Source organism: Drosophila persimilis, unplaced genomic scaffold (genome assembly GCF_003286085.1).
Source record: "Drosophila persimilis strain 14011-0111.01,24,50 unplaced genomic scaffold, DperRS2 tig00000000-arrow-pilon, whole genome shotgun sequence".
NCBI classification, from domain to species: domain Eukaryota; kingdom Metazoa; phylum Arthropoda; class Insecta; order Diptera; family Drosophilidae; genus Drosophila; species Drosophila persimilis.
This window is the reverse complement of record NW_020825288.1, coordinates 888,143-902,214: the sequence shown is the minus strand read 5'-3', so window position 1 is coordinate 902,214 and position 14,072 is coordinate 888,143. Positions and strand designations below refer to the sequence as shown.

The following is a 14,072-nucleotide window of genomic DNA, read 5'->3' as shown; positions in this document are numbered from 1 at the left end:
TATTTTTTTCTATCCACCCTGTCTATCGAAAATGGTCGTATGACACTACACCTAACTACCTCTTACATGCATTGAGAGCGAGAGAAATGTATGCGTAAGTTTGGATTTTTAGTCCAGCATATACATATTTGGATTTTCTTTGATCTCAACCTTTTCCACCTTTCAGACATGAGGAGTAAGCATGTGCACTGTCATACGACCATGGGCAGTATCGCACAATTATTCGAAAACAATCGATATTATCGATAGTGCCATCGATGGTCTTGCAGCCCTAGTTACTACAACTCGACTACATTTTGTTTTGCCATTCAATAAATCTATTATTTATAACAAAATAAAAAGTGCTACACCGCTTGCGAAGTGCTCGCGTCCGAGGCATTTGCATAAATCGAGCAACACAACGAATACGCAACATAACGTCCAAGAAAACCGAACGGCAGCAGCAGGTCCCAGCAACAGCAACATAAAATACACAAAATATAAAGAGGAAGCAGCAGAGCAGCAAGGCACACATTGAAAAGTGTTTTAATGCTCGCGAACAGCTAGTGGAGCGATTTAATGACATTAATGAAGTGTAAAGCAGCCAACCCCACACCGAAAATGCTTTAGACAAGGCGATTTTCTTGGATTTTCTCTCTGGCGAGGGAGAGACCAGACCAGACCAGAGTTGCCAGAGGACGAGGATGACTCCTGCCATATAAAAACGCGTACGATCGTCCGAAAACACGCAAAGAAGGGGGTCTTTGGTTGGCTTGGCGAATAAGTGGCAGGCAGGGCAGAAATGTCCACAAAGATAATCAAAATCGCCACCTAGTGCCAGCAGTGCAGTGCAGGAGGAGAGCGAAGCTGTTTTGAAGGAATTGGAACTGGAGTTGAGTTGGTTCTGGTACTGGACTGGTGCTATCCACCCGAAAAAGCCGGCGACGCCACTGTCACCGTCACCGCCACCGCCGACGTTTGCCTTGTTTAGCTTTTAATTCGGTCTCCGTGCCTCTGCTTCTTGTTATCATTTTGTTGTTTACGTTTGTCTGTTGAACTCTTGTCCTTCCAATTGTGCAATTTGCCAAACATTAATTGTTAGTTAACAACACAATCCCTCGTTGAGCATACAAATCAAAATGAAAGCATCCTTCTCACATTCGCCATCGAAATCGCGTCCAGCCGTCAAAGCAACAATAAAATTACACCCGTCCAAACCCACCTCGTCACCGCCATTAACAATTCACGCTCGGATCGGCACGATTTCTCCAGGACCAGGATATTGTCAGCCAAATTGAACGGAGACACGAATCTATAGGTATGTATTGTGTCCTATAATTAAAGGCAAGACTGATGATCGTTCTCCCTATATCTTTATCCCTAGTTTGCAGTGCGTTCAGTCCTTCAATCGAATTTTTACCACATCGCAGCTCCATAAGGTGGGGACCATCATTTAAATAAGCCTACAGAGGCTCCCTATAGAGTATAGACTCTAATGAGATTCGCCATAGCATGAGACTGACTTTCTTCCGAGCTGTCTCTTCGAATCGTAGCAGTGGATGTCCAATGCAGCGGGACTGCTACCTGCGGCATATAGTTCCACCGAATTCTGTACTTTGCATCGTGCGATGAAGCCAATGCGGCAGGTGGCCCCGTTAAACCCACTGATTACCCCTGTAATCCTTGAGTAGCGGGTACCAGTTTATAGAAGTAGCAATACTGAAATCCTGCCTTCTCAACTCGATCTGGAATAGCAGAGAAGACAAATCTTACAAAAAAGAAGCCTATAATCTCCATAAAGGGTATTATGTCATGGCAACGTACAAACACTCCTTTGGAACGCTTTAGTCGACTTGCCCGTGCATCGACACTAAGATATCCGCCAAGAATGTACCAAAAATCAACTAAAAAAAACCATAAGATTCAGATTTATTGTCATTAGGTAGATAGATCTATGGATGGATCTGTGGATCAATCTATGGAGGAAGCTATAGATAGATCAATGTATGAATCCGTTGATCTGTTGTAGTGGTGCACTAAGCCAATCGAACATTCGATTCGTCCTGATAAATTATATGTTTCTGAGAGAACTACACTTTTCTCCTTAGACCGTGTTAAGCTTTCAGACTACTTGTTCCATATGATTATACTGGTTTGCTTTTATCTCTTTCAGGTACTGCATGTACTGCATCAATCAACTGTAATATAAGGATCCCCACAAATAGAAAACTTACAGAAAATAAGGGTTGAAAACTTCTACAAGTTGGACTACAACACAGCTTCGGCAATCTTAAAGGACTTGCAGCGTCTTGATTTCATATATTCTCAAGCGTTGACCAACTCTCTTTGGTTTTTTGTGTCTGTTTCGGTAAGTGCATTCCTCACTCCTTCCTCATTTTCGTAGTCTAAAGAAGGCTCTAAGGCATATTAAATTCAAGCGCAAATTGGAAGCACTCGTACGAGAAATATTCAATCACAACTTCCCCCAATCGCAAAACTAGCCCCAGCGTGAAATCGAATCGCATTTCGAAGGGTTACTCGCTGTGACAGAGCAGAGTGTAAGCAGAGCAGAAGAGGGAAGAGTATTTACTTGATTGCGCCTCAAATATGCGCCAAATCAAAAATATTCACTTGAAAGTGTTTCTCTTTTGCACATGCGGGGTACTCAAAAAGTACTGGGGTCTATTCAGTTTGTATATTCCTGTATTTCCGTAGAAAATATGAAGGTTATGTTACGTCCAAGTTTAGGAATAATCCACTCTGGGTTGTGGAAAGAGTAGACCAAGACCTTCTGGATGAAGAAAGCACGAATGAGCATTAAACCATTGTGTCCTGGACAATGTTCTATCGAGGTCTGTCTCTCCATGCCTCTATTTGTCCATTTTGGGGCTCCTGGAGGTCCTGGGTTAGGGCTCTGAATACCCTGAAATTACTGAGAATAGACACGGCACTATTCTGTGCCATTCAAAATTTTGAAGATTTTATTTAACATTTTTTCATACTAATCTTATACGAGTATATTCGCTTGAATTTGTTTGGAGCCTAGCTTAAGTTTCTTCTACATAAAGTTTGATAATCATAGAACTAACTCTGCCTATATTTTCTCTGAAATACGCATCGTAAAAACGTAGAAATCCGAGTACCGGGTATCTTAGTGTCGAGGCACGTGGGCGTTGATTCCAACGTACCGACTGCGTTTTCTATTTATTAATTTTTACTCATACTCAGGACTAGGACTAGGATTAGGACTAGGCAAAGGCTTTGTTTTTCCTCTTTTTTTCAACTGTAGAGCAATCACCATTCACGCACAAACGGCTTCCGTCGGTCTGTACGTCTCTATGGTCCGTCAGAGAGTGCGTGTTGCTATCTGATATAGTGATCCTTATGCCCCACACAGTCTTAACTATAACGTAGCTCTCCTTTCTGGATATGTATCCGTGCGGCATCGTTCTGGGCAATCGCACTGGTCTGATAGCTGCCCGCAGTCTCGCGCCGCGGCTTCTCGTGGAACCGAAAGACTGACTGGAACTGACTTCAGCGATATGTGGGCTGGGGGTAACTGCAAGAGGAGAAGGAGAAGAAAAACGGAATAGCAATAACATAACAACAAATAACATAGAATGTTGTTGGGATTGTTTTGGGCTGTTGGACGGGAAGCTCAGGAAGTTTCTTCCTAGTGAGGCAGGGTTTCCCTTTCACAGGAGCAGTGCAATTTATACTACACAACTCCTATCAAAATCAAGACATTAAACCAATCCGCCATTTGAATGATCGGTCGAAAGGCAAGTCTTTGTGGGAAAACATGATCGGCTTTGGAAAATCACCCAACGAAAATTGAACTTTGTTCATGCCTTAAATACGCGGCTTTCAGCTTAAATGGTAGATTGTAATTTGTGTTTCAGCCTAAAGGAGAGTAAAGAGCGGACAAGAACTGATCCGTTGCTCTGGACAGTTTTATGGTGATCCACAATGTAACCTTGTTCTTTTCTTCGTTTGTTTCGATTAGAATATCGGAATATTCCTTTGCTCATCATATGTTGAAATTTAATATATGTGAGTACCCAAAATTAATCAAGCAATCCGTTCAGCAAGAGCTTATGCTAGAAATGCAAGAGTGCGGACTTCCACTAGTCCCCTAGCGATGCGTATCTCACCTGAGAAGGTGTGGGTTTCCCTTCTGAACTGGCAACTGGCAACAAGATTAACTTGGCCATCAACAAGGCAGGGGCAAGGCAGAGGCACTATTGACCTTCGTTAATAGTTCCCCCAGTTGCCGTGTTGCCGTGTTCCCGTGTTTCCGTGTTCTGGGTGCCGACTGGTCTAGACTGCCATCAGACGCCATCGTTGAGCGCAATGGCGGTCGTCGTGCGCCGCCTTAACCTCATTAGAAACAAACGAGGCGGCTGCCTCCCCTGCCAGTCAGCCAGTCAGCTATGCAGCCATACAGCCATACAGCCTGGAGTATTGTTTTCAAACTTATTTGAAAATAATTTCCATTCCACATTTGCTGTTCAGTTCTGCGCTCTCTGTGCGGTGGTAGGAAGTTCACTGACGGGAGGGTAGGGCTTCCAATCTGCCGCTGGAGTGGATCGGGGTGGAGTGGGCTGCTGAATACAGCTACAACCCTTGCCTCACACCCCAGCGGGGCCTGTACTACATGGACTGCCCACGGACTGTGGTTCGAACCTCAGCGCCAAAACCAGCTCTCCTTTGGCTCTGTTTATGTACAATGTACAATGCGGACAAGTCGACTGTGGCCTGTGGATGGGGATGGGGATGAGAGGGTGTGGGTGTGGACCTGCGCATATTGGTTGCACACACAATGACTCCTATTCGCCTAGTGCCGTCTCGCTTCGTCTGCCGCAACCACGGACACTTTGAAAAGAACATCCTTTGTGTGTTTGTTGTACATGAAGCATCATTATGTTGGAGGTCGCACTCGGCACTCGGCACTCCACTCCGCAGGACTCTGCTGCACCAACAGATGGTGGGGTCGTCTCCTCTCCTCGGCTCTCCTCGTCTGCTCATCAATTAGGTTCTCAATATCCGTACATAAATGACGTAAGCGCCGTTCGGGATGTCCGCATGCAACAATTGTGTGTGGGCTGTGGACTGTGGGCTATGGGTGCGGGCTACCCCCAAAGAGCCAGCGTTTATGTACTGCCGCCTTAGCGCGGCCATGGCTGCCAGGAGGAGGGGTGCTGCTGCTGCTGCTGATGCTGCTGTCAACTCAGGGACTCGGAATTGAGGAGGATTCATTCATTCATTCATTCAGTTTGACTTTCCAGCTTAGCGCTGTCGCTGTAGCTGTCGCCTTCCGCTCAACGCATTGTCACACGTCGCAGACTGCTCGTATTCGTGCTTTGTTTCCTTTTGGCCCGTGCCGTGCCTGAGATTTGTCAACAATTAGTGCGGATAACAAGCGGTGCAGCTCCCAAGGTGCAGTCGTCTCCTCTCCTGAAGTGGCAAACCCGTGGCGGACGGAGGACACTGTGTATCCGTATCTTCATCTGCAAGTGAGTGTGTCACAGAGCCCTACCGCAGGCTCTGATCTGAGCTTAGGCTCAGCCAGGACGTCAAGTCACCTGGGCAACCGCTTGGCAGGGAACACTCCACAAAGAAAGAGTAGCCTCCGGCATTCGTCCCAGCGACGGCGCACAGAAGCCCTCATCTTACGCTACACTTACCTGTCAATCATCCGAGCTCGGAGCGGAGCTCATAACTTGCAAAGAATAGAGCGAACAATAATCCTGCGAAACGAACGCAATCTAATAGGGATAGCGAAAAGATTCATCTGCCTTGATCCCCAGAGGCACAGGCAGGGCCAGAGCCAGAGGCCCTTCCTTTGTTGTGCCCTTCCCCTCGAGCACAGCCCGAAAATTGATTAGAGGCTCTGCAATTATTTCATAATTTCCATTCAACTGCACGATTCCAAACGATTCGTCCGACATTAGAGAGCAAAGAAAAGAACTGATGCGCACCGAAACGAAGCGAAGTGCAGGGGAAGGAACTCCTTGCTGAAACATTTTTATATTTCATTTAATTATGTTTACAAGAAATCATATCAGAACCCACTTATGAAGAAGCCAGCCTCCGCCCCCTGCCTCCTGCCTTCTGAGTGTTTTAACTGAAAATCTGGGCAAATCCTTGAGTTATACAGAATTTATACAAAAGTTATACCCTTTGTGGTTTGCATGGAAGAAGATCCAGTCGCAAAGTCTCTCGAGTGTAATAGACATTCTATATTTCTGGATTAAATGTGCTGCGCGTGATGCGGCACCGCACCTCGGTCTATTTTCTGCGTTTCTACTAGGGATCCGCGCGTAGCACGCTTGGCCCTGGTGTCGGTTGGTAGCAGAGCCAGCAGAATCATTTCCTAACATAAAAGGATTAAGAGTTGTGTCCTTTAGTCTGTCCGTTTCTAAGTAAAATTATCCATCAGTTTGAAATCTATCCGCCTGAAACTCTAAATATAATGAAACGACGGCCATGAAAAACAATTCTTTGTGGGGAAAACCAGTTCTGTTTCTGAAAATAGTTGAAGGTAAAGCTGGAAATCGCCTAATTCATTGTGAGATACATGATTTAATGAGCCGAAAAGAGGAAAAGTCATAGACTATATCAAATACTTGGATATAAGAACAGTCGGCACGTACGATACATGAATCGGCTGCGAATTATTGAAGCATTTGCTGGGGCAGTGCTCCCCAGTTTTTATTCCCGCGGACTGGTCACTGAGAGCTGGTCACCATTTGAGAGTCGTTTGCTAGGCCCGATACCTTTTGATGAAAGGAGAGGTCCACGGACCGGAAATTGGGGATTCGGGATCACTGTGTGAGGATGGAATTGTCTTATAGTTTTCCATATATTTTGCCATCCGAAAGAAGTCCTAGAAGTAAGCGCAAGATAAGATGTTTAGACTTTGAAAATCCATTAAAAAAAAACCATGTCCAACCGCTAAATAGTTGCTGCTCGTAAATTCTTAATAAATCGCGGTCCTTCGAGAGTCATAGGCCCGTATCTTGAACATTTACCATTTTCTTTACGGAATCGACACAATCTTTCTGAAGTGTGCCGGCGGGACGGAACGTATGTGTAAGCTGAAACGCATTCTAACGAAACAATACTTTAATCAGAACCTAATTTAAAACATACTCAAAAGTCTGCCAAAGGGAAAGTACCGTCGCAGGAGTATAGCGAAAAGCAATATTGTGCGAAAGAAAACCAATCTTCATCTTGAGGAGATCAAATATTAGAATCAGTTCTGCTAAGGATAGATTCGCCAGAATGGCAATCCCATCCACAGATCGCACAGTCCCTTGGATACCGTAGATTCCGGTCTCTCACCTACGGTTCAGGCGGTAAGCGAACGGCCTTTGTCTTCTTCTCTCTTCAGCAAACGCCTCAACCTAACAACACCCAGTCTACATAGAACTAGACCCCAGAACAAGATATAGTTCGACCTACAAAAGGATTGAGTTCTTGATTAATTGAATAGGTTGCGAGTGGGGCTTAGTCTTTCCAACGATTCCCAGCTATGAATAGAGCCCTCCCTGATCTTCCGTAAAAGTTGAGCAGCGCACAGGAGGTTGGCCTACCCCTTGCTCTGTCGTTGGATACATCCTGTATCTTTAAGCATTTCTACTGATTGCCATACTCGGACTGTCGCCATATCTTCGATGCAGTTGAATTCCTTGATTTGCCTTCCCAGAGAGTACCTGGTGTACATAGTTGTTTGTTAATAATTGCTTGTAATACCTTCAAGTCCTTCAGCAGAGCCACTCTTATAAAAGCTTGCACAAATATTTGATGATAGGCGATGCGATGCGGAGGAGCAGCCTCCTTTGCGCGGCTTCCGAAGGCCTTCCGAACATTCTTCCAGTAGCAATTAAGCCATTGAGGTCGAGCCGTGGATCTTCTTTGATGTTTAGGGCCCACACGGGCGGACGGGAGGCTTTTACCTATGCGACCAGGGAGACGCGATGCACAAAGATGCGCCTGAAGAGGCACCGCGCCGATTCCTTTGGCCACGCCACCAAAGCCCGCCTTTGGAGGAGCGACTCTTGGACCTCAAGTGGCCGAAGCGTGTCCTTCTCCTAGCGGCGCCTACTGCCTGCTCTTCTGTTCTCCCCTGCTCCCCCCCTGCTCCGCCCTCGGCTGTGTCGAGCGTTTTTAATTGTGCCTCTCTTTGTTCTTTTCGCTGTAATGGAGTGCTATGCAAATGGCGTTTTGATGAATTTCCTTGGCTCTTTCCCCTGCTGCTACAGGGGGGGGGCGCCACTGCTTTGAACAACATCCCCTGTTCATCCCCTTTTATCACTTTGCGTGTGTGTGTCTTGGTGTGCTCTCTCTGTGCTTGTATTAGTGAATCCTGGGCTGGCAGGGAAATGCTGCTGCCCCATCCCCCGTCCCCGTGCTTTCTGTAGTTTTGCTTTTGCTCTGTTTTGTTTGTCGTCCTCGTCCTTTGTGCCTTGTTGTTGTCGTTGTCGCAGTCGCTGTTGCTGTCGCTGCCGTTCGCTGGCGTCGACAAGGACTCCCTCGGTAGTTGGAGGCCCCCCAGTCCTCCCCCGCCCTTTCACTGCTGCTGCTGCCGCAAAAAAGGGGGAGGAAAATAAGAAGAAAAGAGAATATTTTTGATTTACCAAAAGCGCGATGCGATGCGATGCTTACTTTCTAGTTTTTGCCTGCTCTCGTGCGCGTCAGACAGAAGCCGCCGCGTCCTCGCCCTCGTCGTCCTCGTGTGTCCTCTGGACCATCCCCACATCCACATCCACATCCACATCTACATCCCCTGTGAGACAGTGTGTGTGCGTATTTCTTGTTCAAATTTTGTACATAATGGATTATTGTCCTTCCCTTTGCGTCCTCTGCCATGTGCCTGCCCCTTCCCCTGCCCCTGCCTCTTCCTGTGCCCCTGCCCCTGTGACTGCTCTGCTGTATTGGTCGATATCGTCAACCAATCAAAAGCGCCCTCAAAATGGCCGCCGTTCAATTCCTTTCGCATATCCTTTGATAAGAACTGAGCCAGCAATAAGTGCCGGTCATTCAGCTTCCGCATCCTTGAGATGGTTCTTATAACCGATTATAACGGGATTATAATGATGAACGAGTGGGGGGGGTGGGTAGTGGAACTCCAATTTGTGCTTGGAAATTGGGCTCTCACGCGTAACTTGTGGAAAGGTCGGGTTTGGGTTAATATTTTGCAGGCTTCCACTTCAATTCTCATTCGCAATTATTTTGCTCCTGCTCGGTGCCACTTCCTAGTGGCGGGGCCACTGCATCCACTGCAGAATATCACACACTAAGAATCCGACAGATACATTTATCTAATGCTCATTTCTCCCACTCTCCCTCTTTCTGTGCAGGCCTTGTCTGATTGCCTTCCAAATTCGCAAACGAGCGCATCTTCCATGGCCCAGATATTTGTAAAATACGGGCGTTTGTGATTTTCATACAGAAAACGTTCGTTAATCGTAGCTTAGGCGTAAGAATAGGTAAATATTTAGCGAGCGTTGAGGCACCAAACGGAAAGGAAAGGAAAGGAACGGACCAGAGAGGACAGGACCTACACACATCATCGCTCTGCGCTCCGCGTTCTTTTGTTGTTCTTTTGGCTGGCGCTTGGCACGACAATCGACGCCAATTCAGAGTGTGGCATGAGTGGCCATCATTTGTCGGGCATCCACCGGAAACATGATGATAATGAGTGTAGTGGACCACGACCACCTGTACCCGGAGAAGAGAGCCGTGTTAAAAAGGTAAGCATCGGGGAGCCCCACTCATGGACCGATTCCCTTCACCTTTCAACAATTTTCCACAGATGACCGAAGGGGTAGCATTGGATACACTGAAGAATTCACCGCCATCCTACCTGAACTGGGCCCGCACGCTCAACCATCTGCTCGAGGACCGCGATGGGGTCGAGCTCTTCAAGAAGTACGTCGAGGAGGAGGCGCCGGCCTACAACGATCACCTCAACTTCTACTTTGCCTGCGAGGGTCTCAAGCAGCAGACCGATCCGGAGAAGGTCAAGCAGATAATCGGAGCCATTTACAGGTGAGAGAAGCACCGGACCGACCACATAGATCGTTTCCCCCTACTGTACGCTCTGCTCTCTGTTTTCTGCTCCCAGGTTCCTGCGCAAGAGTCAGCTGTCCATTTCTGATGACCTGCGCACCCAGATCAAGGCGATCAAGTCGAACCCAGAGCTCCCGCTCAGCCCGCACATCTTCGACCCCATGCAGCATCATGTGGAGACGACCATCCGGGACAACATCTACCCCACTTTCCTCTGCTCGGAAATGTACATCCTGTACATCCAGCAGATGTCCGCCCTTCAGGAACGCTTCAGCAGCAGCGGGGCGACGGGAGGATCAGGCAGCGCCGGCAGCAGTGGCAGCGGCAGTTGCGGCAGCAGCTCCACTGGCGCCAGTGCCTTCCCGTCGGTTGCTGCCAAGCAGCATGTCACGGCAGCCGGAGCAGCCGCTGCTGCGGCGGCGGCGACGGGGGCCGGGGTCTCGCCTGCTGGTGCCTTCATCAACCTGCCAGTGAGTAGCGTGAGCGGGCCGCCAGCTGGCACGTGCAGTGCCAGCGGCAGTGTGTACGGTCCCTCGACCTCGGCCAGCTCGAGCGGGTCCATCAGCGCCACCGACACACTGCCCCGCAGCTCCACGCTGCCCACGCTGCACGAGGACTCGGTGCTGTCCCTGTGCGACGACTTCGAAAAGGTGCAGATGCAGGAGGGGGCCAGTCGGGTGCCCGTCGACTACCCGATGCGACTGACGCGGGACCTACTAATAGCAACACAGAAAAGAAGACTGGAAATCCGACCTCCTGGGTATGTTTGCAAAGCGATCTCTTTGGGGGATCCACTATTCATACAGATGCTGGATATTTTAAGTGGAGAAAACATCAGAGAGGATCTGCCCAGAGGACACCCAAACTTGTGTTTGCCTTTAGTTTTTGATTACTTTTAATGATTTCTTGTGATTAACTCTCATCATTTGTTTATTTTTGTTTCTTTTACTTTTCCTTTTACATATGATATGTTGTACATGAACGCTCACAAAACACACACGCACGCCCACTCGATCCGAACCGATCCCTGCCACACGCATATCCATACGACTGCGACTGCGACTGCGACCACACGATCCACCCGCATTCTCGTCCGATACGTTGACTTGATGATTTACATTGTGCTTTTCGGTTTTTCGTATCATTATTGTTTGTGTGGATTCCGACGACGGTACTCCTTCCTCTCCCCCCCACCCCGAACACACACGAACCTACACGAACATTGAACACGATCGATCACATTATACGGCATGAATATACTGTCCCGATCTGCATGCGAATGTGAATGCGAGTAGAGCCCATGGTTATGTGTACACTGCGAGCACCAATACCTCGTACGTCCCGAACTCGCGGGTTGATTCGGAGAGGGCGAGCGTTAGCTCCGGCGGCCGCACCGACTCCGACACCATGTCGCTGTCCAGCTGTTCCATGTGAGTAGCAGAGCTATAGTCTGTCTGGCTGAGCGAGAGATGAGAGAGGAACCGGAACCAAAACCGAAACCGAAACCACTACCACTGCCATGGATGCTGGAGCCCCAGCTCTGACATGACAGCTCTGTTAAATACTGATCCTCTCGTCTCTCCTCTCTCCTTTTTAGGGATGGTCGGCCATACATACAACGCAGACACAGTTCGACGGAGAGCAAAGCGATTCGCCAGAGTGCCATGGCGAATAAGGAAACAAACACCTTTCAGGTAGCTGATGATTGCTTGGCCCATGCTTTGGCATTTGCGTTTGAAGGGAAGTAACCCAACCCTCCTTCCATACATACTTTTCCAGGTGATACCTCGCACACAACGATTACATTCAAACGAGCACAGACCGTTGAAGGAGGACGAGCTGGTCGCCTTGCTGATACCCAAACTGGAGGAAGTGAAGCGGAAGCGGGACTTGGAGGAACGGGCCCGCCTTGAGGTAGGCAAAAGAAAACCTCCTCAGAGCATCTACTGATCTATTGATGTGTTCCTTATTTCACAGAGAAATCCTGGGGCTGCTTTGTTGAGCAACGAAAGATCTAGCGCCAGTGACCGGGCCTTTGCCGAGGCGATACGGGAAAAGTTCGCACTGGATGAAGACAACGACCAAGATATTCTGGACCAGCATGTGTCGCGTGTGTGGAAGGACCAAACGCCGCATCGCTCACCTGGTACGATGTCCCCTTGCCCGCCAATACCGTCGAGAAGACGCACAGCCACCCACGACTCGGGCATGGTCAGCGATGGGGCGATGAGCTTAAGTACGATCCATCAGATCCCACAGAGAGAGTCAATCTTTATAACCGCCACCCCCCAAAAACAATCAATAGGTGGACACTCCATGAAGCACTCGAAATCCATGCCGGATCACAGTTCCTGCTCGAGGAAGTTGACAAACAAATGGCCTTCCATGAACACAGACAGTGGTATCAGCATGTTCTCAGCCGATACTGTTATGAAGTACAAAGATCCAAGGTAGGCTGGCCTCTGATCTTCCTCTCTCTCGGTCTCTCTATAAAATGGGCAATTCATTTCAGCTCCCGCTCTGGTTCAAGCACGGCCTCAAAACTGGAGGAAGCGAAACGAAGACTGGAAGACGAGCCGCGGCGTTCTCGTCGATATGCCCAACCGCAGCTACAGCTACAGCTACAACAAAGCCACATGATGCAACAGCAGCCCCTAGCTTCCTTCAGCAGTAGCAGCAGCGGCGGCAGCAACAGCACCCTGCCCCATCAGCCAACGTCGGCGCCCCCGCCTCTGCCGGCCAAGCCGCCAGAGACGATCGTCGTGTTTATGTTCTGCGAGGAGCCCGTTCCGTACAGAATAAAAATACCCGGAACTCAGCCAACCCTGCGTCAATTTAAGGACTATCTGCCCAGAAGAGGTCACTTTAGGTATGGTATTCATACTGCCTTGAAATCGATTCGTTTCGATGTTTGCCAATGGTTTTACCCTACCCTACCCTTTGCAGATTCTTTTTTAAGACGCACTGCGAGGACCCGGACAGTCCAGTGATTCAGGAAGAGATTGTTAACGACTCCGACATACTGCCCCTATTCGGAGACAAAGCGATGGGTCTTGTCAAGCCATCCGATTAGTGTTTAAGCATTTAGCGTAGATTTTGTATTAAGGCAAACATCGTGCGGGAGGGAAGAGGAGAAGCGAGGAGAGTGGGTGCTTTGAAGTATACTTACGCATCTTAGAGCTAGTAGCTAGGAGCTAGGAATTTGAGCAATCAAAAGCTATATACATTCAATGGGCTTTTGCAAGCATCACAAACTACGAGTACTCTTCTATGGCGGAGTAATGTATTTTTCTGTATCTCTATTTCCCCAATTTTTGAATCAACCAACAAACGCATCATCCACACCCACAATTAGAGCATAAAGTTTACTCTTCTACCCCCCAGCAGTCCTAGACATCCCGGCCAGTATCGAGTAGCCAGTACGCCAGTAGCAGCAGCAGTGCTTGAGTGGACTCTGAAACGGGGCAGTAGGATATTATTGGGACGAAGGAGGGGACCAGAAAGAGAGAAGCAAAATTTATATACATACATATGTAGGAAGAAGGAGTTTTATGTGTTTGTCCTGAATTCGGATTTGTTTGTTACCTTTATACTAACTACGGACTGCCTGCAATAAATTTTGTTAATATTTTTGTAATGTGCATTTTATGATATGATGATATTAACAAGGTTCTATTCAACTCGACGAAAAATCAAAAGATAATCTGTTTTATTTTTGTATAATCTATAACACAGCATACGATACGCGAACTTACAATTTATGTATTTATAAAATGTATTTGTAATTGAATTGATTGTCAATCTCTCCACCAATATTGTCCATCAAAACAACCATAGGATAGGGCCACATTTCCTTTATTTACAAGAGAAGAGATCCCAGATACCAGATACCAGAAACCAGAGCCCAGCAGATCCTCCAGCAGTGAACCGAAACGAAATGAAACGAAGCGAAGCGAAGGCTGAGGCTGAACAGGAGACACAAACAGGATACAGGATACAGGATCGGATGATTTATT

The 14,072-nt window shown here is 47.8% G+C and overlaps 1 protein-coding gene across 3 annotated transcripts; it reads left to right on the top strand.

The window, feature by feature from the left end:
* The first annotated feature begins 316 nt into the window (after positions 1 to 316).
* Positions 317 to 13,801, top strand: LOC6594969 (axin). Of its 3 annotated transcripts, XM_026985348.1 has the most exons (13): positions 317 to 1,297; positions 1,364 to 1,418; positions 2,153 to 2,347; positions 9,345 to 9,737; positions 9,800 to 10,035; positions 10,112 to 10,816; positions 11,352 to 11,486; positions 11,654 to 11,750; positions 11,836 to 11,970; positions 12,034 to 12,292; positions 12,362 to 12,506; positions 12,569 to 12,925; positions 13,003 to 13,801. In XM_026985348.1, the coding sequence occupies exons 4-13, from the start codon at positions 9,636 to 9,638 to the stop codon at positions 13,127 to 13,129; spliced, it is 2,298 nt and encodes a 765-aa protein (XP_026841149.1). In that variant the 5' UTR covers positions 317 to 1,297; positions 1,364 to 1,418; positions 2,153 to 2,347; positions 9,345 to 9,635; the 3' UTR covers positions 13,130 to 13,801. The 3 variants fall into 3 exon arrangements, with proteins under 3 accessions (XP_026841149.1, XP_002020488.1, XP_026841158.1); XM_002020452.2 differs by lacking the exon at positions 1,364 to 1,418; XM_026985357.1 differs by lacking the exons at positions 1,364 to 1,418; positions 11,352 to 11,486.
* Positions 13,802 to 14,072: the final 271 nt, after the last annotated feature.

Bases quoted from the DNA above. Each gene is read 5' to 3' on its own strand.
- LOC6594969 (XM_002020452.2), top strand. From the start codon at position 9,636: ATGAGTGGCCATCATTTGTCGGGCATCCACCGGAAACATGATGATAAT. The intron at 11,751-11,835 runs GTAGCTGATGAT...ATACTTTTCCAG, and splicing joins AGGAAACAAACACCTTTCAG to GTGATACCTCGCACACAACG. The intron at 11,971-12,033 runs GTAGGCAAAAGA...CTTATTTCACAG, and splicing joins AGGAACGGGCCCGCCTTGAG to AGAAATCCTGGGGCTGCTTT.